This window comes from Netta rufina (assembly GCF_964035555.1).
Source record: "Netta rufina genome assembly, chromosome: 21".
NCBI lineage: Eukaryota > Metazoa > Chordata > Aves > Anseriformes > Anatidae > Netta > Netta rufina.
Window position 1 is genome coordinate 6726474 of NC_140145.1, and position 25792 is coordinate 6752265.

A 25792-nucleotide genomic window follows, 5' to 3' on the forward strand; every position below is an offset into this window, starting at 1 on the left:
AAGCCTCTTGGGTAACACAAATTTAAAGAACAAGTGTGCTGTGTATTCTCAGGTTGTCCTCAAGTGTAAGAATCCCTCAACACGTAATCAACAAACACGAACAAAAGTCAGTGCATAAATTCTTAGTCAAAAATGCTTTAAACTGAAGGAACTATTAAGTGGGGCCTCTACTCCTAGAATACTTCTTGAACAGCTATAGAAGATGCCATAAAACATCCTGGTCCCAAATATCCTTGCAGATTAAAATTTAGTATCTTCACCTATTTTACATTACATTTGTTTTACTTCTGTTTGGTGAGATTGCTAAAAATCCCTCATCCCTCCCCACCCCGCAAAACCATCTGAGGTCACTGAGAAGAGCCTGCCAGAGTTACTGGTACAATTCAGAGCTTATTGCACTTAGACATGAGTAAGGCAAAATAACAAACTAAAAATAAAGGGATAAACTGCCCCCTCCCCAGAAACCAAAAGCCATCCTCTCCCTCCAGAACACGTGTCATCTTGTCTCACACTGAAAACAGTTGAGACCCCAGCACATACTTGTTCAGCACGGCACAGGGGCATTTCAGGATTTCCTGCTTGCAGGAATGTGAAGGGCTGAAGGAGTCAGATGTACTACAGAATGCCAAAAAGACTCCTCAAAAGCAGCAATACGCCCCTGTCTCTGTTTGGCATTCAGTATTTCATGTTAGTGCCACCAAATACAGAAGTGGAAGTGATTACTACTGGGAAAATAAATAAATAAAATCAAATATTGGGCCTTACACATAAGCAAAGAAATTCATGTTTTCTCATATGTATTTAATAAAGCAGCATTTCTTTGATTCTGTTCTGGTTATTTGATTGTCTAAAGCTGATATCAACATACGGATAGTTACAGTAAGTACTTGAGTTCACTGAATACTCAGAGCTCTTCATAACTTTTAACGGTATCCTTTGCAATTTATAATAACCAACAGATAACCCAGAAAAATACAGGTCTCTAATGAATTGCTTTTCTACAGCACGAAGGGAGATATTTTAGTCTGTCTTGCAATGGGAAGAGTATTATTGCTGAGCAGAACCACCGACCCAGGCACCTGAATGTGATCAGATACCAAGACTTTACTTGTACACCAGCTTTTTGCTATTCCAATTTGTCCAGGGCAAGTATTATTAGTCAAAAGAATTTCAGTTTTGTATGTTACGAGAAATCTTAGTAAATAAAGAACCAGGAAGTTGCAACATATGTCAAGCAACTTTTCAGAATGATTTTGTAAGACTGACACACACAGCTGAAGGACAACATAGCTACATGGGCCAAAGAGACCATGTACCACTAAATTGAAATTCAACAGTTACGTGCTGAAGGCCCTAGCATGGGGATGCCGCGTGCAGCTTCTGATCAGTCTTTAATTCTTGTGTGCTAAGACAGAACAAAGTAATGCCGTGCAGAAGCCACGTATCACGATATATTCATCGCAGACCAAGAACTCTATCTGGCTACTCCTGATTATGTATTCAGATTACATGCCATTAAATTTGTTACCCTGGGAGCAAGGGTCAGAGCGTATAGTTTTATGGAACAATTTTGCACTCTAAAATGCTGACAGTTTCCCTCTTCAAATAGACATTCAAAGAATGGTGAAGGGCTGAGCAGGAACAAAGGTGGCAGTTTATCCCAGTTGGAAAATAATAATAATAAAAAAAATAATAATCTAAGTCACCACATCACAAGACTATTTTAGCTAAAAATGTCACTTGGAAATCAAACAGGGCCACATGGAAATTGGTCTGAACACAATGAAAAAAAGGAGGGAGGAGTCGTAAATACAGCGATCTCTAAGTCACACGTTTCCAAGGAGCTACCTCCTTCATATACGTGCTAACATTGGAGTGCTTAGTACCAGACGGTCTATTTGCTCACAATATTAAAGGGCATCTAGAATTAGCTATGGGAGATTTAAAATCGCCTGCCGATTGGATATAGAAAGGCTTGATCCAGAGATGGTCCGTCAGTCAAGAGTGTGGATTCCCCAGGCCTTCCTGATGACTGTCTTGCAAACTGAAGTAAAGAGACAACAGGAAAACATTTTAGAACCACTGTGGAAGTGAAGCGTCCCACAAGAAGTGTCAAACTGAACCTTCATAAAGCAAATGTGAGACACTGTCACCGGTTCAGACAATGGCAATAAACCACTGCACCATATTTCAGCACCAATTCAGAGCAGAATTTCCAATACAGCCTGAAGCTGGCAAACATTTCAACTTGAGTAATCTAACAAGTCTAGAGGCTAAAGTACAGTTGAGTAGATCACCAAATCCCTTCTCTAAGAACTAGAATAAACAGGAAAGAAGAAGAAACAAAAAAGGTTAAAGTTACACTAAAAGATTAAAATATACCTAGCGGATTTTAGAAGGATGGCATACATACATCTCCTTGTGCTCCCCACTTACCACCAAATAATCAGCAGGTAACAGAGCACAAGCAGAGGCTAACAGTCCCACTCTGGTAAAGACTGTGGTTCTTCCCCACCCTGTCCTTTCCAAGGAAAACTAGGATGGCATTTTACTGTTCTAGAAATGCAGCCGGTAACTCGGGCTTCTCTTCTCTACATAAAGGGGCAAATCCTGTCTTCTTCCCTTTCTTCCCTAATACTTCTGTTCCTTAACAGATTAAGATTCAACACTCTAAGCACTGCTTCTGTGTTATCATCCGCAATGAAATACTTGAAAAATAAGTCAAAAAATTAAAAATGGTCATTGCTTCTTCTTCCCTTGCAACATGCAAGTGTTGCTCCAGGCCTTGGCCCATTAGTAAATACCGTTAGCAAACAATGCCAGAAATACATTCCAAATGTATTTGCAATTTCTGAATGTATTCCAAGTATTTGCAGGCCCAACTTATTCTTCCTGGATTGACAAAAGTTTCTCTGCAGGTCATGGAAAGTACATATGCATTACAGTAAAAATAACATCAGTAAATCTACAAAATGTTGTAACACTTGTTTCATATGTTCATCACTCAAGCATTCATTTAGAATAATTCTGAAAAAAAAAAAAAAAAGAGTAAATTCACTTGTCAACCTGTCAAGGAAACAGGTTTATTATCAAAACAATCAGTCCCACACATCTGACCACCATAAGCTTTCTTATGCATTTTTTTCCCCTAAATAGAGCAATATGGAGTTTTGTAAAACACTCTCGATACCTACAGTGCACAAGGAAGAAGTCATGTTAGTCATCTGCAGCTGACATTCCTTTCACTGGATCCTTTTCTCTCATCTGAAAGAGGAAACACTATTCAAATATTCATTCTCACATGATGTTATCTCAAAATTTACCAGTGTGGAACATGTTAAGCTACCCTACTTTATGTAAGACTGTTTATATCTTAGCATCACAAAACAGTTTTTGTGAATATGCACATCTAGGCACTATTTTCTCTTAAGCTGAACATCTGCAAGGGATCTGGAATCACTATCCAGAGGGCAGAATCTACATGAAACTATAACGAAATACCTTGAGGCTTGAAAGAAGGGAAGGGGGCAGTGCAGGACACAAATCATGGAACATTGTACTCATTAAAGATTGCACCATTTGGATTTAGGTAAAACCTAAAAGAAGGTATTAAAGTGATAAATGAATCACTGACACTCACACCCTCATTACCTGCGGGTCACTATGTTTATTGGCTCAATAACGAATACAAGAAAAAGTCCATAATGATTAGAAGGAGATGCCAGCACAATTGAGTCATAGCCAATCATTCAAAGCCCAAGCAGCATGACCTAAATAGCAGGAGGACAATACACACTATGCTATGACAATGCAGCAGTCTTTTCCTCTCTGCTGTACTGGATAGAAACAGTTTCTCACACAACCCACACCTGCCCTGCTTTTCCACTGACCTCATCCAGCTGTTTCTTCGTCTCCTCCTCCATCCTACGAATGTCCTCCATAGTCAGATCAACCCACTTATCAAGCCAGCAAAAGAGCTGCCGATGGAAGTTTGTAAAGAGACGCTTTTCTTGCTGCAAAAGGAGTAGGAATAAAACACACAAGCAAGTTTATTCACAGCATAATTAGTAAGTTATCTAACCAAATCATAACAACTTCCAGAGATATGTACACTGAAGAACCAGCTCCCTAACCTACCTTTCTATATAGCCAAGATAATTGAAGACTGGAGCTAGATATTTTTAATTTTTTTTATTTTAACAGAATACCTAAAGCCTTGAATCCTGAGAGAAACACTATTTTTCCAAGCCTAGGCAGCAGACGGAACAGTGCATTGAAAGAATTAGTGAATGCTTTAGTCATTTCCATTGATTTGAGGGTATTGCTCTGATTGAATAAAGCACTCTAGGTTTGGTTTACTTAGAAGATAGTTGGCCTGAAGGAGCACAAAAAAAGGAAACAGAATAAAATATTTTTAAGTAATCCTTGACTTGCAAAAAAAAAAAAAAAAAAAAAAAAGAGGTTAGGGTTGACATGCACCCACTTTGCCTTTCCCCTTCACAGCAACCTACGGAAAAATAATCCAAAATTTGTTTTCCACAGCTGAAAACCTTTCAGCAGAGGTAAGTAATGTGCACAAAATCCTCCAAGTTAGGAGCAATTTATTCCCCTTTTACAGGAGATAAACTAGACAAGATCGTTATTAGACACAAGTATATAATGGCTCTTGGAAAGTTCTCATTAGGGAAGGACATTTCAGTTTTACCAATTATGGTCTCACATCTGATAACTTGGTCTCATCAAAGACAGCTTAACTACTTTGAAGCCAATGTGCAGCTGAAGAGACACTCGCGGAGAGAAAGGGATTCAAGACACTGCTTTGTTCAGGGCTTTTGTTACAGATATTAGAAATCTTGCAACAGCATGGTCATTCCCTCTCAGAGTTCTCTTTAGATTGTATCAGCAGTCTGGCTTTTGCAGAAGCAGTGCTATAATTTATCAATATTAACTGCTGAGGAATCGCTATGAACTGAAGTCATAGACATTTTCTGAGCATGATGCTGCTTAGAAAACTGCACATTCTAACACCCATGTCTAGCATTCTGCTGCAGTTTATGGGTTACAAACTCTGCCACAGAAAAAGCTCTTTTCAGGATACCAATTATTCATATTTTAATTTTCCAGCCATCTGCATTTAAAACAACAACAACAACAACAACAACAAAAAAAACAGGTTCTTCAAGCAGCAGACTGAGAAAAGCAAAAGATGTCTAGAGCTCTAGGACTCGCCAGAAAGATCCTCAGCTGATTAAGATCAGATAACTGAAGCTGTAACTCTCCCCACAAAAACATCTGTCTTGCCACTGAGCAAAATATCCCTAGCATATATGCAACATTTAATCACTCACAAATTAACTACCAATCAACTGCAATGCTCAAGCCGACGTATTAACCAAAGTAAAACTGAGATGTTTTACCTGCATACATTAGAGTAAAAACCTGCAACAGCTGAATAACCAATTCACCTAATTACAAACGAGTCCTATTCTTGGATTAGCAACAAATTGAATCCAGCTTTAAGTGACTGCATGCAGTATACTGGGCATAACCCTTCGCAATATCACCTGAGGTAACATGACTGGGTTTCAAATTAGTATCTCCATGCAGGATACACTAAGAATGAGTTGAGGTGTAATAGCAAAAACACACCTCATTTCCACATCTCCCTCCCACAAACAGCTCACTTACCTTCTGTATAAAGTTCTCAACCTTATTTTGCAGACCCCACCACTTGAACTTGACTGTTACCAGTTTGTAAGCACACATGTATGGACATTCTGTCTGTTTCCCCAGCTCCTTCTGCAAAGATACAAAGATACTCACTCAGGACTTGGGTCAAATGTTTCCAGGAAAGCAGCTCCTTCAGTCATAACCATCTTTCTACAATTCCTCACAATCGTCTTGCATAATTACACCTTGACTATCTTTTATTAATAAGTTTTGTCACATCTTTGCTCACCTCTTTTCCAGGGTATCTAAGAGCATGATGAAAGTAAACCCTGGTTACCTCCACAGGTGGACCTCCCTCCGTTTTGAGAATGGACCACTACATCCTTTCCTCTGATCACCATTTTTTCTCCATTAAATGCGTGTGTTTCAGGATCTTCACCATTATGATGCAGCTACTTAGTTTCCTTTAAAAGTCTTTTGATAATGTCCTTATCTAAAACCTTTTGGAAATCCACGCAGATTGTATCAGCTGGGTAATCCATAAAATCATTGAGCCTTTAAAAAACTCGTCAAGGTTGGTAAAGCAGACTTTTTGTTACAGAAGCCATATACACTCTTCCCAAGCAGAACATATCTGCCACAGCTACTACTATGTTTGCCTACTAGAGATGAGACTTGCACACTTGCAGCTTCCCAGATCCAATCCAAAGTCCCTCTTAAAGACTGGTATCATATTTTCCCATCTAGAGTTTTCAGATTCCAAGGATTTAAGTGAAAGGTTAAACACTGCTGCTCATAACTCAGCATTTTCATCCTTGAATTCTCTTGGGTGAGCTCTTGGACCGAACACCAGACAGCTCTGGCAATTTCTTAGAACTCATTCTATCTCTGCGTACCACACTCTTCCATTTCCTTTAACTTGAGAACAGATCATCAGCTGAGTTCTGCTTTTCTGCATCCAAGTCAATCTAGATGTGTTACAAACATATCTGTGGCCCCAAGCCCCAGTATCTATACTTCAGTCACACAAACTGATATGGATCCTGAAGTCAAAACATACCTTCCAGTTGGGACCCAGAGGTCCACGTCCAGTCTTGACAGATTTAAATTTTGCTGGATCTTCTTCTGCCTTGTAATCCTATTGGATAGGCACACAAGATTAAATACATATTATCCTACTCTTACGCAGCTGCTTACTGTCACACAAGATGTATTTTTCTGGTCGGCAAAGACTAACCTCTAACTGCTTTCTCAAGAGCTACTGTATTCAAACTTCAACATTAGGTCACGCACTCTTCAAGGAAACATATTTCTCCCCCCCCTCTGCTGTGTCCTAGATCTATATGAAGAAGTTGTAACAAACCAATATGACCTTTGTAAGGACTCCTTTGGGGTAACACTATCAGAAGATCGGTAAACTCTCCTTATAGGTTTCCTGTGACCATTTGTTCTTTGATAGCTGCTGCAGAAAATAGCCATGCTCTCTGGAGCTGTGGTATCTAGTATTTTTCACAGCACCATATAAGTATGATGCTCATATATAGCACACTAGATGACAAGCACAATCAAACTCAAAACTATCACCAAAAAGAAGGAGGCATTAGTTATGCCTCCTATCACATAGCAAACAATTTGCAGCATCCCCTTCATCTACACTGGATTAAGACCAGGGGGTGTACTCTACCTCTACCCCCATTTCAATGAAAATGGGAGCAAACTCAGATCATCATCAGTTCAATGCCAGAAGTGATAAACCAGTAGAATCTTCCTTGGAAGACTTCTGCTCCAGGTGAATTCTGCTTGCTCTCTGACAGCACTTAATTCAGAGCAATTTGTATTTGCAGGTATACCTTAGCACCTGCCTAATCTATTAGAAATCAGATGCCACTCATGTCCTACCAATTCATCTTTATTGGAAGAAAAGCTAAAATAAATACTAGATCTGTCTTCATGCCCAAGGTCAAGTTTGCAAAGAGGTAAGTTAGCCGTAGTTGAACTTGATCAGAAATACAAAGTAGGGAAACTCAAACAATATTCCATTTTTATATAGATTTTGTTTGTTTGTTTTTAAGTAGAGTACACAAACATCCCTTAGCTTCTACTTAGCTTGCTACATGATTTCAAAAGATACCAGCTTGAAGCCATGGGTCAGTTTCAAAAAGAGAGGCAATTTAAACAAGATGCAGCATGGGAAATGCAGCACCATTTCTTGTTATTCATGCATTATAAACAGCCAGAGTGCTGTAAAGCTACGCATAATACACTGTCACATATACCATAAGGCTGAGCAACACATTTTACAGAATCTTGACAACGCTTTCAAAAGTGCTCTTGCTCTAGCTTGCTTAAACACTTTTAAGGAATGCCTGTCCTCCTTTTTCCTTCCTCTTACTTGTCCTGTTACCTACAACCATCTCTGTGAACAAAGTTCATACATCATCCCTCTCTTAGCACAAGGCCTCCCAAACTAGGGAGCTCTTACCCACCTACCCTACCTTGGGAAGTACTTGAGTCCGGTCAGCAATGTCTATATAAATAGCTTCTACGTTCTTCCATACATCTGGCTCCAGTTTATGAACCTGCAGTGAAAGTACAAGCCCAATGTAATTGATTCAAATAGAGAACACTCCCATTCTAAGACAGTAAAAACCAGACGGAGATACACAGACCCACTGCTCACACCCAGAGAACACACCATAGTGTAGACACAATGTAAGATCTTTTAAAGAAGCAAAGGTGTTCACACAGAACAAGTGGTTGGGGACAATTTTATTCAACATATAAGAGAAGCCAATGGCTGGGAGTCCCTGCCTTACTAGTACAAGAAGCACTTCAAATCCAGGAACACTGCAAACAGACAGTTCTGCACAGCAACTCTCTAAGCTAGCAAGGAAAGCAGCATTGTGACATTAAAGAGATGAATAAAATACATGACACAAGTACTTACATTTTCTTGTGTTCCAAGATCTGATTTATGCCAGGTTTCGATTTTGATCAGGAAGTCATCCTTCATATATTCATTCTGTCATAAAAATAAAGCTTCTTGTTATTCTTCGGATATTTAACTTGCCTGATTATTAGGTACATAAGCAGTGGGAAAGACAACTCAAAGTGTTAAAACTTGACTGGGGTTTGACTTCGGGAATGCCATATTTAGCTGTAAACACATCTTGTTTTTAGAAAAGTTGTTTGATCAACAAATACATAAGATCAAATAAATCACAAGCTCTTCAGTGAAAAAAAACGTAAGTTCCGTTGTTTTAGTGAAACGTTTGGAGTTTTCCCCCTATATATTTGTAGCATTTTCTTTAAAGGAGAATGTCTGCCACTCTAAATAGTTTAGAAGGGGTAACATGTTAACTAGGCAGAAATTGCCTTTTCAAAGAGGATATTGTTCTAGCACTGAGTGCTCTTCAAACGAACAACAATATTAAACTGATGTGTTGAGAGCTTTTTGACACTGGGAAGGGAAGGGACACGAAGCACAGTTCTGCCAAGCAAGCAAAAAACTTTCCATTTCTCATAATTACTGTGAGTAGAAAACGACTTCCAAAAGTAACCCTATCCTCCCCCAAGGGAGCAGAAACAAAAATACAGGCCAGTGAAACACTCAGCATGTAAAAAAGGAAATATCAAATTCAGAAGACACATTACTCAGAGGGACGTAATGTTACGAGCTAGCTTTCTTTCAAACAGTTTATTTGGGCAATGGGACATTCCCATGTGTAAAGCTGAGCATTACTGCAGTAAAGAAAGATCCCTGTCCATGGTTATAAATAAAGTGTTTGTGGATATGCCACAGATGTTAAGGGGGTTTTATCTACATGATCTTACCACAACAAAAGCTAAAGTGCCCTTAGCACAAGCTAAAGAGCTTCTTAAACCCAGAATGCTTCATTTCAGACATTATACATGCTTCTATGGATCGTCAGGAAAAAATAATACTTACTGTAATAACTGGTCCAAGAAATCAATACATGAAAAGGAAGAGATACAATACTTTAGTGAAAAAAACACACAGCATCCATCACCCCCCTCCCACTATCAGTGAAACAGGGACAGCTTCAGCTTCCCAGGGAGCTGCTGATACTACTGAAGAAAAAAACAAAACCAGAAGCCCATAAAAATTAGCTAACTTCGCCCCCTTCTCCTCTGGAAATTCTCAGACTTGAAGAAACCCAGAGGAGCAGCAATTAATTATGTACTGCCACTTCTGCTCTCTGGACTCCAGCCAGCTGGATGAGAAGATGGAATAAGTTTATTCAGCCGACAGCATTTTACCAATCCTTTCTCAGCTTGCAGATAAGAAACGTCTCCACAGTTCTGAGGCGAACGCATGCTGGATTTCAGGCCAGTGCAGACCTCATCACTCCTGCATGCAGTAACCAGACCCTCCGCATCTCTACTGCTCATGGTAACTAAACTCCCTGGATAGTAAGGCTCAATTATTCAACACAGAAAAGAAATTGAAGATCCTTTAACAGTCAGCATCTGTTCTACCCAAGCCATCCGAGTACATTAGCAATGCTACTCTACAAATAATGATGTCTGGAAGCTAGAGTTGAACTTTTCTGGTGTGTTCTGAAGTCTAACATGAGGGCTTTACTAAAAAGTAATTTTGTTTCTAAAGATACCATTACAACTTGTGATTTTCCAACCCAACATCCTGCAGACAGTACCATCCATTATCACTTATCATACACATCTAACTCTCTTAATTGCCTATGGCTGGGCCTTGGGCTGCTCTAAAAACCCAGCACTTTGAAAACTGCATTTTACAGAGGGCTAATTATTTAGATTGACGTATTGGGGCAGGGGGAGAGAATAAGCAAGCAGAGCTGAGGCTAATTTTTAAAAAGGCTGAATTTCATCTCAAAGAACACTTAATTCCTTTCTGCAAGAAAGAGTTTAGTTCCTGCTAGTCCACATGAAATACTGAATAAAGCAGCAGTAATTATAAGCCAGAGCCTTCCCACCTTCCCGTGACAAGCTGCTTTTCCATGACTATGCACCATAATTAGCAGCTGCTTTAGAACAGGTTCATTCACCTTCCTAGTTTCTCATCTATAGTGAAGATTTCTCATTTGTAGAGCAAACAAACTAATCTCTTTAGAGGTATCCATTAAAACTTAGATCCTCAGCTTGCTACAAATTAGGGCCTGAACTTGAGGTGCCATAACAGCAACTCCTACACATTTCAGCTGCAGTAATAACTTTTCAATTTCTTGACATTTGGCCACAGGCACCTCATGCTGACACCCAGAAGAGTGGAACACATACCAAATTGCTTTTCTGAAAAGCATTTAAGTGACATTAATATCTAAGTCGGACTGCAGGAAAGAACCACGAAGACTGTTCTCCTTGGCACCATCCCACGGTTATAACTATCAGGCAGTCCTCACTTCATTTTTACTGTAGAAGTTATAAATGTCTACAACAACAATCTCATTTTACAGTTCACTCTCACAAAGGAGCAAAGCAAGGCTTCCATATAAAGTACATAAAAACTACTCACTACAGCACAAACAGCGTGCAGAACTGCAGGGAATTATAAGACAGACATCGAAGCTTCCTCAATCTACAGCACTGGTTTGGTAACATTATATAATATGCATAGTAAAGTAATAATTGAGCTTTTCAGAGCCTGTATAGCAAAATGTAAGGATGACCATCTTGTATATTAGAAAATAAAAATAAAAATAAATACTAGAATGCACAATTAATGGAAACTATGGTTTTATTAAAACTCTAAAGGCTCTACGTAATGGCAAACATGCAAGTAAGCAGTGCTCCAGAGAGCAGCACACTAATACTACCTCAGTACAGGAGGGTACAGGCAGAAGGACCACTAATTCCTACACAGCCAAACCAGGTTTAGCTCTTAATGCATCCCCGTCTCTTAAGTTTCAAAGTCTAGTGAGCAGACTGAAAGCCATGCCAACTGCTGTGAGCCAGCGTGGCATTTTGTGTTGCGCAAAGATTCACACAAGGCCATCCAAGTCTACGACCTAAACACCTGAACACATCTCAGAGTAAAATGATAATGCCAAAGGCAGCCTACAGCACACACATGGGTTCTTCCCTCCTGCCCAGTACTAGCAAGTGAAGGTTTCGGCAACATTTCTGAGCTCTTCTTGATTCATGTCAAGCTGGCAGATTCTCTAAACAGATTTTTCAGCCTCCGCATAAAAACTGCCTTCTGCTCCAACCCCCACAACAATGCACTTTCTCTCTCATATTACATGGGTGTTTATTATAGTTAAGTGTGTTTTTTTATTTATTTATTCATTTGATATGCCATCATTTCTAGCATACCAAAACCTGAAGTTTTTGTCCACTGGGCTGGGAAGTCTTGTATTTCATTTTGGTATGACATTTTTTCCACGTAAGAATAATTTTAGCAGCATATAATTGAAGAATAAGCAGCTAGGAGTGAGAAAACACACTAACTCCATACCTTTATTTCAGAAATTGGTGGAGATGAAGAGGAAGAGGATATAGCCAGAAGTTATGTCTAACAAAAACTACTGGAGCCAAATTAGATCTGTTTCCGCAATTTAAAGAATTAATAAAAGACCTGTTTGAGTTTAAACCAGTTCAGTGTACTTAGTATGGAAATAAATTAGACACTTACTAGTTAAGTTCAGTAATATGCAGTAAGAAAACTGCATAAAAGTGAGACAGCTGGCTTGTAAATAACTTTGCTTCAACATATGGAATTATGTGACATTAAAAACTTACTCTGCAGTTGATGGCAGTAACTGAACTTTGTATTTGCAACATCCATTCCACTACATTGCTGTAGGTAATTTCACATACTGAAGTAATGTTATCCTCCCCCACTGCAAAGCTTTTTCTTTCTTTTAAAACACTTCATTTAAAATTCTCTTATGTGGCTGAAAAATACATCTTTCTATACTGAGTTTCAAGAACAGTTGGAATTTTTAAGTTTACAGTTCCCATAGCAATTGTACCTCTGCCAAATAGCAGAAAATGTGTCCTTCAAAGATACAAACAAAAAAGACAGATAAAAATACGACACAAGTATGGAGGCAAAATCAAAGTTGCAGGGCCTACGTACAGCAACACAGACCTGAAAAACAGTAGTTGTGAAAGATTGTGGCTGATAGCTTCAGTGAGTAAATAAGACATTAAACACTCCAAATGGGTTTGACACTATTTCACCACTTTGCACAGCTACCAGGGCCTCCCCAGTTTACAAACGGATTCACTTCACACTTGTTGTATGATATTTGGGTGTCTGTGTCAAGCCTCCATCCCAAAAGCAACTGTAGCATTGGCAATTCAACCTTCACTAAACTTAGATCCCACAACTGAGCAAGTATGAACCACATAACACTTGCTCACATCCAACTGCACTAAAAAAAGACAACCAAGGTCTCCCCTCTTCCCCCTTTGCACCTTCCATTTGTTTTCCCACCAGCCTATGCTGCGCTGGAGTACATAAAAAAGCGTTCCTCATCCATCCATTTCACTAGCGTTGCACAGCTGTTCCTTCAGGAGAACTGACATCTCTTTCTTGGTCTGTTCTTTTCCAATACTGAACTGACAGGACACACACTGCCATTCATTAGCAGCACATCAGGAAAGGATATTTCTTTCAACTCGGCAGCCCTATATTTTGCTTTTCCTGACCACAGGAAGGGCTTAGAGAATAGAAAACTAAAAGCTGAAACAATTCCTCTACTGCTTTCCTCTTTCCTTCTCCCATCCAACCCACCAAACCACAAAGAGAGACCAAAAAGCCAGCAGTCCACAGCCCTTTACCCACACACTCACCAGTTCTGCAGTAGGGATAAGCATTCCATGCTTTCTCATGTATATTCAGAGCTCCTTCAGGTGCCAGCATCCTCACAAACGTTGGCACTTTGCTGCAGAATTTGGAAATAGGAAGAAAAGTATTGATGAGAATTACATGTAAGAAGAGTTCTGGCAGAGACACCAAGACAGGCAGAACATCGCCTGAAATAAAGACCCTAGAAACCTGCACAGTGGTGGAACTGGTGGGGTTCTCCTCACCGCACTATTATGGACTTCCAGAGACTGATGAATTGGACAGTCTAATCAACCTTCTTTACATAACAAAAGAGAGTGAAAAAAAGAGAAAAAAAATACAGAGGCTGAACACAGGTTGAAGTGTAGGAAGCCTTTTGATCTTCAGTCAAATACCAGGTAACGGAATTATATTTGCTTTGAAAAACACAGAGCCAGACTTTCTTGGGACAAGAGCCACACCTACAGGAGCAGGTGGGTGTTCAGTGATGCTCCCTTCCAGCTGTATCACGTGCCTGCTGCTCTTATGCTCCATCTTACCTCCATCTCCTTCAGCCCTTACATAACTTGTGATTTACAGAGTAGCTGCAATCCCATTCCGTCTTCCTCCAGTTCCCCTCACCTTTTAACCCTGCCTGCCTCTGAGAATAAGATGTCTCACATACCTCTGTAAGTGGTAGATCTTGTGTGTGTACTGCCCACGCTCTCCATCTCTTTCGTAGGGTTCGTTCACCAGGACTTCCACTCCTTCACCTCCACCAGTTTCATTTTTACTGGCTTCTGCCACGGAGTACAGCTGTCCCACTTGATACTAAAGAAGTTAAAGACACATTATTGTGATAGCTATAATTTAGCACAATTTATAATAATCAGAAGAAGCCAACAGGCAAAAGGACATCCACTTGTGTGTGCAGATAAGTAGGTCATTTAATTTCATTTTGGTATAAAAAGCTAGAGTGGTAGTTAGGAGAAAAGTGCTGCCAATAACAGTTACCTTTACCCCTTAAATCTCAAGCTCAAAACCACCACAAATTCAAGAAAAATTAAAATGGATGAAAAGAGCGCAAGGAAGGAAAACATTTAAAGAAAATCCAGTAGCCCTCAAGGCATACAGTAGTAAAATCCATGCTTTGTTTCCACTCTTGGCACACAGGTGTACCAATTGTTCACGTCAAATGGAGGGTAACACACTGCCAGGCCTAAATTAATGAACACGTCAATTTATCCAGAAGAATCCCAAAGAATTCCACTTCTTTTTTCCAAGTGTTTTGACAAAATGCAGAGTACGAGGGAAGGTAGAGAACTGAAGAAGAGAGACCGAAGATAATGGGCACTTGTACCACCTAATTTAACTGCTCTAAAACATAATCTCTTAGATGTGCACAGCTTAGAAGCCCAGCAGAGTTGAGGATCTCCCAAGTGCAATTCAAAATAACTAAGTTAGGAAGCTTGAAGTTAAGGGGTTATTTGCACCAGCAAGCTTTCCAATGAAATGCTGCTGACTCTAAAGCTGAATATAGAGAAATTACTTTTCTTGGCCTTTATGACCTATACTATCACCCTTAAACCTCTCTCGCCAAAATTGATATTATAATCACATCAAGTCATTTCTCTTCACTGAGCATCCATTTCCCTTCTGAATCTAGTTCAAAACCTGTTCTGTGAGGGTGTCCACAATCACGCCTTATCTCCCTTCTCAACAGTCTTTATTCCAACCCCAAAGGATGTTTTACTTCATATAAAGTTCTCACAATGGGTTTGGTTATCTAATGAAGTAACTGAATCAACTAGTGTCATAGATGACCACCTGGTCCTTGCTGCCACTGCACCCCCTATCATTTTTCCTACTATCTTTAAGTTTTGTTTGTTTGGTTGGTTGGTTGTTTTTCTGTCATACTTCCTGTTAGCCATGAGCCACCACTAACAGGGAGAGCACAGGGTTTCAACATACAGTCAAATTCTTACCTTTAAGATCATTTTTAAGTCTCTTAAAGATACTCTCTTGGCAGTATTAATTCTCAGGAATCACTCAAACTACTTTATGCTAGACAATCTCTTTCATAAGAAGCATCCCAATGTTTCACAGGAAAGGAAAGAGGAAAATAAGGAAAACATTCTCTCATCTGTAGAAGATGCAAAGACCAATACATTAATGCTTCTAGCTAAAAAAAAGAGGACGCAGTGGTCAAAAGAAACACAATGAAATGAAAAAAAAAATCATGCAGACCTCTTTGAAAAAAAGTTAGGTGAGCAGACAAGGTCTGAGATTAAAGTTAAAGCCAAAAGGAAGTGTTCAAAACATAACCAAGTACAACAGTGTCTAGAAATGAAAGTGACCACAACAACCGTAGCCAAAGGCACTACAGAGAGGCTGTCTGAAAGGGTAATCCAAAAAGAGTTAGACATCAGAAGTGCAGTGACTAAAAAAAACAAACCAAACCTGAAAACAGCTACAAAGGAACGGAATGCTGCTTTAGGCCTTCCTCCTGCTCTCCAGCACAGGGCTGCACACCAGAATCAGGAATAGCACTTAACACTCCTTACATGGAAACCCGGGCTGGAAAAGTGCTGAGAGCTGGAAAACTGTTCAGAGCTGACAACCCAGAAATACTTCACTAGGCTGGCACATCTTCGGCATTGAAGGAAGACTTCTACAGTGGTTGTATTTTGTTGTCAGAGCACCCAAAACCAAAACAGAACCCAAGTTCTGCAGTGTTGCGCACCATCTGAAGGTAACAAAGCCTGCATTTTTAGCACTGATTAGAGTAGATGATACGCCAAAAGTACAAGGCCAGCTGTCCTGGCCTCAATTAATCTGGGGCAGGGCAAAAAGCGCACCAGAGAGACTTAACCAAGTGCTCTGTACAGCCTCAAGTTCACCACAGAGGCACAGCAAGTCCAGCAGGTAGTCAGCTGGGAGAGAGGGAAGCCACCCACCCACCTAATAAAAGCTATCTATAGCAAAAGCAATCCACAGGGCACCTCCTCCTAGCTAAGAGCAAAACTCTGCTGGACGTGTCCAGAAGGTCCTGGCCCAGGTAAAAGAAGCACCCCTCTCTTGGCTGGACAGTTCCTACGCTGTCACCAGCAGATTGGGTTTCAGTCTGGATTTTGGACTGCGGTGCAACTCTGCCTTCTGACATTTCAAACGCCACATTGCTTTCCTTATGACTCCCCACAGATGCCCCAAACAAAACAGAACACTCGCCTTCCGCCAGAAGAGCAAAACATGAGAGTTGTGAAACCTTAGAAGCGAGTTGATTTAGTAGAGTGAAAGCCCCACGTACGCTCGTACAGAACAGAACATAAGTAAGAGTTTGGCAACAACAGCACTAGAGGGGCAGACTGGCCTTGACTGCTTTGCAGCAGGTCTCAGGACAGGTCTCCAGGGGTACAAACTAATTCCTCTTACTAACAGTCTCTCATTCATTCCTTCTCCCTTTTAAACACGTAGGTCAAAGTTCAGACACTAAGAGGATAAGCCCTTTGGTTTGGCATCTTCAACATTTAATCTTTGCTGTTATTTCTGATCCGTTAATCACATTGATAAAAGAGGAAAAGGTCCAGATGAAACTGTCCCAATGAACAAATCCCATAGCATCTGCCTGTGAAAGTTCACAGGGAAATGGATTATGGCTCCTTGAAGTCCAGAGTGTCAGACAGGCCTATCCTTGAAGCTGTGAGAGCTCCCAAAAACCTTATCTCCTGGGGGAGTCACCCCTCTTATACAACAGGACAGCATACCTTCATTACACCTAATTTCCTTCAGAAGGCCTGATCCCAACGTAGCCACCTTCAAGAACAGTTACTTTCCTGAAAGCGGCTTTGATCGCAATTAATAAATAAGAGCCTTTTGTGTTTGGCAAGCTCCTTCCCATGTGAGAGGAACAAAGAGGCAGCACAGAGTGTGTACACACAGCTCTAATCCATACCAGCATTTCAAAGTGGCAGCTGGTGAGACACCCACACAGCAGCTCAAGACCACGCTCTCAAAGTTGGCACTGTGCAACGTGATGTTGGTCAGAGAGCACAGGAGTAAAGTTTAGACCTAAGAGACAACAAGGTATTTAACTTTTTTGCTCCCTGTAGTGTAAGAATGGATAAAACAACACAGGGGTGCAGCTCACAGCCTGCACTTAAGCAGGACCAGATTTTGGCAGAGTTTCCCAGCAGGAGACAGTTTGCTGTGGTCTAACTCCTACATCCCAGCCTTCAAGTTTTAGTCATCACCAGGGCCTTTCCTCCACTGTTTGTTCCCATCTTAGCAGTTACTTGGCTAACTGTTTGGTGTTGAGCTCCAAATTTACTAAGTAACGTCTCCCCACTACCTTCCAGATCACTGTTTTTCTCTTGAATTCCTTACTCATTGTTAAGCTGCACTTGTCAGGGGTGAGGGGACTGAGCAGAGAACCCCTGGCACATCTCAGGACAACACAGAAGACTGCCTCAGCCCTCTTACAATGCCTCAAAGAGGCAACTGTTTTCAGTCTCTTATGCACTGGCACCATACCTTCAGAAACAATTTGCATGCTGAAGGACTGAACTTTTCAGTCTTTCAGGACAGAACTTTTCAGTGTTTCAACTGAAAATTCCTAAGATATTACGGTGAAACCAGAAGTCCTCTTCCTAGTCAGAGATGCTTAATGAGCAACTACACAGCGAAGAGCTACGTCAAGTCTCCAGAGCCCTGTTAGAGTTTCGTGAGCAAGGAAATCCTTGAAAGCAATGAAGTTGTAGCAGCTGTTTTGTACAGACAACAGTGCAGTGACCAAGTGATGCACAGATGCATCAGCATCTCTGCAGAGGCAGGAGGATAAAATGATACACAAACCCAAAGTAGTAGTTATTTTCCTACTGAGTGGAAGGATGACCTTTCTTCTTAAGCATGCCTTTAAAGCTACAATATCACGGAAGTGTATAAGCAAAGACAAGTGGATATAAGAACTCTTTCTGCTTAGGGAACTGTTTCCTGAAACCTAGCCTGCAAGTCACATAAGAACATCCTGTCCTTGAAAAAGCGCATCATGCAGGGAACATGGGAACAAATATACAAGTCTGGGGAGAAATCGGGTTTGGTCAAGTTTGCAGTCCTTCCACATCCAAGCACTTTAAGGTGATCTCTCCAGCATTTGTATTCCTTCTCTTCTAATGTTGTTTATTTGCACTTCACTTTACAGCCTTCTCACTAGGTTACTCAACTCTCCGGAACTCCTTGGATCCAGAGGAAAGGAATACATTGTCTTAAACAGACAACCCCAGGGCATCCTCAGACAAGGAGGTTGCTAGAGATTAACAGGTTTATGTACTGCCTGAAACCTCAACTTTCCACCCAGGCAGCCTACACGCAAGGCTGAAAACATGCCTGGCACTGAACAGCCAGTCAGGGAGGGAAAAGAGCATAGCAGAGGACTCGCTTTAACTGGATGAAGTTTAATCCTGGTATCACAGAACTCGGAAAAATCCTGTGCTGGGTTCCATCCAATCTAACCCCCTCAAAGAAACAATCTGTAGACTGATGCGTTGGCTTTCTATTTACACAGCTCAATACTTAGAGGCATACCCCTGTAAGCTAGGGCTGCTGCTGTTTAGGCTAAAGTCTTCCATTTCCTGAGCTCTGGAGCACCTTACCATTTACCTGCTGCTTTTTCAAACACTTCCTCTGTCATTTGCAAGTTTGCATCCCTTGCTGACACACTAACGTTTATCGTGTTAGTCCCTTCTTTGTCAAAAACTTCCTCACACAAGTAGCGTTCAGGCATCCTAAAAGATCCAAATACACCTACTCGTAACACTGTAGTCAAAATTCTGCTAAAATTGCTTGAAACAGATTCATGCAGAAAGCGTATAAGCTACAGCTAAGGAGCAAGGAACAGACATCAGGTATTAACAGCCGCATTCCTGCACCAAGACAGCACGTAGACATGAAACCACTCTTTGGTGAGAAGATTAGATTGCCATCGGTGTGTGATGCGTGTTACAGCAGACTGGTCCACAGGAACGAGGAACTCAGCTTAGATATTGTTTTCCTTTCTACTAGCCAGCCTCCTGGCTGCAGAAATACTCTACACCAAGTTCCAAAGCGTGTTCTCTGAACAGAGTCCGGCATTATCAAAGGAATATGCTTAAAAGAGCACTGCCATGATGCATCTTACCACTCTCTGTGCCACAGTAGCTGCTATAATCAGGGGAAACAAAACTGAGTTCTGTTATTACAGCTCTTCCTTTACCATTTCAATTTCTCATCTACATTGCCAGTACGAAAATTCAAAAAAAAAAAAAAAAAAAAAAAAAGGGGGGGAAAGATATATTTATAGACTCTACAGGAGTGGTGCTCACTGCACAAAGGGAAGCAGTGACAAAAAAGGGAGGAAGGAAAGGTAAGCTGCAACTCCCAGAGACAAGAACAGGAATCAGCTCACACTGCACAGCTACTCCGTGGCCAGTTTGGTGACACAAATCACCACCTCCTTTATAAACTACATTTCTCCTTTTGATTAGAGCTTTACCTACAGAACAAGAAAGCTTTCTTTCTGCAAGATCTAGATAAGATAGTCTTAAAAAGCGTTAAGACGTAGATATACAATCTTTCCTTTGCTCTACCACCCTCACAAAACAAGAAATTGCTTTACACTCGCGGACAAAGAGCAAGAAAGGAGTTCTAGGAAAACACAGGGCAATTTAAATTTGTATTAAAACTTCCTCTTCATGTCAAAAAAAGAAAGAATAAAAAAAGAACAATGGTATTAATCAAAAGGAAACTACACTTTAGAACAGTCTGACAAGTCAACACTTGTTATCAACAGATCTGAAAGTACTTTATAGGAGAGAGTATCAGTACCCTCAGGCTTAAAGGAATGAAATTGTTTGGCCAAAGCGACTGTGAAAGAGTAAGAACACACACAGGTCCCAGAGACAGCTATATCTGTCTCTTGCATTTTCCAGTTTTTGTTCAAATTGCTTTGATCACAAGTTTATTTACAGTCCTAAAGAAAGGAAGCAACAAGAAAAGGACTTACCTCCTCCACAGACACGGGCAGGATAACGCGGCTGAAAGAGAACACAGAAATGGAAAGTTAACAAACGCAGCTGCAACACCGAGATGGCACACTCCTCCCAGCGAGGACTGCTCAGCTCTCCTCTCCCCCATCTCTCCAGCATCCCTTTAGCCCTAGCGTTCCTAGCACTTACTCTTTACTTCCAAGACTCCTTATGTAATAGCCTGAAGGAGAATCTGTACATGATATAGCGTAATTGCAATCCTGTACCAAAACTAGTGGTAATATCTTGCCACCCTACAAACCCACACAGAATCAAAATAGTTGCATGTTCCTTCTCACTACATCCTTTCAATAGTCACATCTTATTTCCCGTCAAGTTGGTACGGAGCGTTGCTATGTGCTTCAACAACTTGGTGCCGATTTGTCATAGTTACAAGTCACTGCAAGACTTGTTTATACATCCCATCCCATAGGAAGCAGCACTAAAGAGAGAAGTATATGGAAGGCTTCCTCAGCGCTGACTGCAAAAGAAGGTGTTGCCATTTCCATACATGAGTCATTTGTGGTTTCCTGAATGCCTCGCCGAACCAACTGACTGTGACTTTGGCAGTTTTTGCTCTCTAGACCAGAGATTTTTTTGAAAAGACAAGAATAAACCTGAATTTAAAGCTGAGAAAGATGCGTGCATGTTAAGGCACTTCGAAATATTATGTGTTTCTCCAAAACTAGATTTGTGTTCAACTTCTGCTTTCAGTAAGGGTGATGTTGAAACAGGAAACCAGAGCAATACACAGATATGAAATGGACAGAGTTTCTGTGGGTAGAAGAAATCCCATTTCTTTCATAACGAGTCTCAAACAAATGCGGTTATAATGGGATAAGAAGAAAGTCCTTATTATGGCTGAACTGATCTTCAGAAAAGCACTACTGGTGAAAACTGAAGCTTTCTCCTACACTAGAGGAATGTTACCAGCCAGATACCACAAGAACAAACTGTAAGAGAGACAAAAGTTTACAGATTATGCAATATTATTTATGACAGCAATGCTTTATGCTGGCTGCAAAGAACTGCAGAAAAAGCTACTGAGAACTGCAGATGAAGTTCAGCATCAACAGAAGCCGAATAATGCATTATAAGAACTCATTTTCTCCAAACACACAGGGTAACAAGCCCTAGACTAGCTATCACCAACATAAACCTTGGTGCTGTTACAGAAAAACATCTGAAAACATCAGTTCAGTGCCAGTTCAGAAATAAATAAAACAGCAAAAATTGGAACACAATATTTACACAAAAAAAATAAATGACGGCTACGCCACTGCGATCTCTTGTGCATCAGCACCTTGAATGCGGCACACAAATAGTTCCAGTTGCCTCACCTCAATGAGGACACTGAACAAAAGGAGGGCAAAAAAGATTACCTGAGATGTAGTTAACTCGGTTTTTCACGGTGGAAGAAAGGACAGCGGAAGGGGGAAGGTATGGCAGGTTGTTATAGAGTATGAATGGTGCTGAAGAATGAATGGGGCAGGCACAATGACTGTTGTCTTACAACAGAACAACCCAGGATGCAATAACAATCATTAGGTAGCAGATTTTAAACCAATCAAGGGTACTTGGTTACATCATGCGTATTTAAGTTATGGCATTCCTTGCCAAACACGAGAGGCAATTTGAAAATGGGTTTTGATCAATTCATGGAAGTTCATATACCACTTACTGGAAGGATACACTGAAGAACAATCATTCTACTCCCTATTTATATATTGTTTCCTAAAAATATCTGCTAGAAAGCAAGATGGAAGAGGACCTTTAGTCCAATTCAGTATGGTATTCTGTACACAGGGAGGAGTAAAAAAAAATGGAGAATGGTTCTCCACATGCAGACCACCTCATCAAATACGGTATTAACTTAGTTAACTGGATAAAACTACAGTAGAACAAAAAGAGGGACAGGATGATAAATAAGTAAAGATGAAAAACCAAGTAACAGGGAAGAAACGTTGGCTTTGGAATAGAGTGCAAAAATGGTCTTTAGAAAACGTAGCATAAAAAGATTAACGTAAGCTAATGAAATTCTATTTAAGAAACTGGAAGCCACTAGATCTGAATATTACCTTATAACTTGATGTGCATGAACGGAGAAACAAACACAGAAGTTAAATAGTTTACAATTTGTTTAGCCTAGCAAACAAAGAACGCGGGGGATGACTAACATAGGCCATCAAGCAATAAAGAAGGAGGAGGGAAAACTACTCAAGAGCATCCAGAGGAAAAGCCTCCCAGGAGCAGCAAGAGGAACAAAGACACCTAACTTTGGGACAGAACTTGACCAAAAGACATGAAATTATATGATGTGGTTGCCTGCCACATCAAAGGCCTGAAAATGGTAAAGAACATTTAAGATTCCTCCTAGATTAAAATATGCCTCGAATGACAGCAAAGGGAAGTACAGCTGCAGAGAAGGTCAGTGTCATTATCGTCACTTCACAGGAAAGGGAAGCGACTCTCTATACTCAGATTCTCCTCAAGGTCTTCCGATGCAGTTTAAATCAAAATAGGGAGAGCATGCAAGATCTTAACCAGCATTTAGAAACTTTGCAGCTGAAACCAACCAAAGAGACAAAGAAAACCAAAACCAAAACGCAACAACCCTCTCACCCATGCACAAAACCCAACCATGCAGCTTATCCAGAGTATGGATAACTTTAAAGCTATCACTGCATAATCACCAGTGAAAGAAGCTGCACAGAGAAAGACAGATGATGCAGATTGTCTGAGAATAAAAGATGTGATACAGGCTTTTTGTTATATTGCTCTATATCTGTAATATCTCCTAAAATACCTACGGAGCACATAATAATACCCACTTGATTTAGTAGGGCGGATGTGACGAGGGGTCACAGCGGTGGAAGAACAATCTGCTCAGATGGCACACAGCTCGCCTGTATTTCTGCCACCTACAGCGGCAGGCAGGCAGCGAGGTACCTGACTCCAGTGCTGGGGCAACCAGAACTAAACACAGGCAACAGAATGCTTTTGACTATCCAGGTCACGCCAAAAGAAGTTGTTTCCATACGCTTTAAATAACTGCTTCCTAGAACACAAGAGTTCCCCAACAGCGTGCAAGATGGGCGACTTTTACATAAACGTCGAGGATGATTAATACCGAAACCAACAGCGACACAATTCCAAATGTGCAACTGTTGGAGCCAGTTGGGAATCCCAAGAAATCCAAAGTCAATGCACAAGTTTTTAATGGGCAGTGGCAACCTTGACTGTCCTTAGAGCCATGTGAGGACATCTTAACAGAAAGACAGAGGAGAGAAAAGGAACAGGACAATATAGCTAACAAGACTCAAAAGGTTTGCCAACCCTTCTGAAAAAAAAGACATGGAAGCCCGTAAAAAGACAGAAATTCAGTAATTCTGCTCTTTTAACCTTCAGTCTTAATGTCTACTCCGCATTTTCTTTTAGGAAGGAGCAGCATGTAAGACCAGTAGGTATACTGATTTGGTGAGGCAAATGATAGTAACAAGAAAAATGATTTTTGGAAGTGATCCTTATCAAAATAGACTTTAAACTCAGAAGTCTGACAATTTAAAGTACCGACATTCCCATCTTTACGTGATGCTCTATAGGTAGCATAACTCACTGGCAAGTGAGATTCACTGCAGTACAGGGCAACACACTGGAAAGTAGAAGCAGGAAACATACATGAATTTGAATAGAAATAAACCAGACAGGTGCTGTAAGAAGCAAAGTACATTAACCAACTAAATTAATAGGGGAATCTCAATGAAATAGATGTTATAGAAGAACAAATTAATTAGCTTTTCATGCATCTGAAACTAAGTGCTCAGCCCGTGCTTCTGTTTGCTGTCCAGTTTAGCACTACAGAAGGTAACAGTGCCTCTGTGTTACAGTGACCAGCTCTTAAATTCTACACCCCTATTGTTGGATAAAAATAGCACGGGTTTAAAGATTGGGGGGGGAAGTTATTCAAGCTTAAAGACAACTACAAGGATCAGCACAACCTTCCTCAGAGTTTTAATACTTAGATCCAAAGCGCATCCACGATCTGACAAAGCAACTGCTACAAGGAGGACACTGTCATGTAGGTAAATGTGTCTGAAAGAAGACCTGAAAACCCATTTTGTCATTGGGATCAGAGCAATCCCTCCATAAAAGAAGAGGGGGGGGGAAAAAAGTGTTTTCTACCAGTCAGAAGAAGTTTAAAAGGCCAGGATGCACTTAGGAAAGCCAAATGTAAACTGAACATCCGAGCCTTGAGAGCTGCCGGCAGAGCCGTGCAGCGGTGCGCCCAGCTCCAAGCCACCTAACCAAAGTGCACCGGTCCAAAAGAGCACACCACGTTAGCAGGCAGAAAGGCGCCGAACAAAAGGCTTGGGCACAGCGCTGTGACTAATAGTTCCACGCAGCTGGGACGGATCCGCCGGCCTGCCTGCAGCCTGCCTTCCACCAGAACAACCGCAGCAACGGCGCCCAACTCCAAGGTGAGGGCTGCGCACCCAGACGTTATTTCGGAGCTCTCCGCCACGCTGAAGTCCTCGTTGAGTTCCTAGCTAGAAACCACACGGCTAAAGGAAAGGACGAGGGCGATAAAACACCCAGCTTGTCATTTAGATGGGGGCAGGATCCCCGACATCGCGTCCCTGTGAGGAAAACCCCAACCCCCTGCCCTGGCAGCCCCTCTCCCGGCCCAGGAGGGCACCCCCGGGTGGGGGACACCCGGCCCCAGCCGGTGCTGAAGGGAAGGCCAAAAAGAGACGGGGGGGGACACAACAGCAGGCCCCAAACCGCCCCCCCCACACACACCGTGAGGCGCCGCCGGGCCCGGGGGAGCAGCACCGGGAGGCCGGGCCCCGCTTGTGGCCTCCGGTTCCCGGCGAGGCTGGGGGGGGGGGGGGGGGGCTCCTTCACCTCACGGCCGCCTCCGTGACCTTCACACAGCGCCCCCCGCGCCCGTCCTTCCCTCCCACACCGGCACCGGGCCTTTTATTTTTATTTTTTTAATTATTATTATTTTTCTCCCTCCCCCCCCCCCACCCCACAACCGAACCCCGCCGCTCTCTCAGAAGCCAGAAGCAAAGGAAAAGGTGGGGGAGGGGGGGGGGGAGAGAGAAAGAAGGAGCTGCCCGCACTCACTATTCCTTGATGAGCACCATGGCGGCGCCTCCCGCTCACGGTACCGGGCGCCTCCCGGCCGCTCCGCGCCGCACCGGGACGGGGAGGGGAGGGGAGGGGAAAGGAAAAGAGGAGGGAGGGAGAAAGGGGGGGGGGGGGAGAGAACCGGGAGGGGAGGGGG

General features: G+C 41.6%; 1 protein-coding gene across 1 annotated transcript; it reads right to left on the bottom strand.

Moving 5' to 3' along the window:
• Positions 1 to 766: 766 nt before the first annotated feature.
• Positions 767 to 25758, bottom strand: PITPNA (phosphatidylinositol transfer protein alpha). The gene is made up of 11 exons (XM_084299670.1): positions 25633 to 25758; positions 20481 to 20511; positions 14130 to 14275; positions 13463 to 13562; positions 8618 to 8692; positions 8166 to 8249; positions 6731 to 6808; positions 5689 to 5799; positions 3891 to 4013; positions 3195 to 3264; positions 767 to 2044 (listed from the first exon to the last, which is right to left on the bottom strand). Exons 1-10 carry the CDS (start codon positions 25650 to 25652, stop codon positions 3217 to 3219), a joined length of 816 nt encoding a protein of 271 aa, XP_084155796.1. The 5' UTR covers positions 25653 to 25758; the 3' UTR covers positions 767 to 2044; positions 3195 to 3216.
• Between the last annotated feature and the right edge of the window lie 34 nt (positions 25759 to 25792).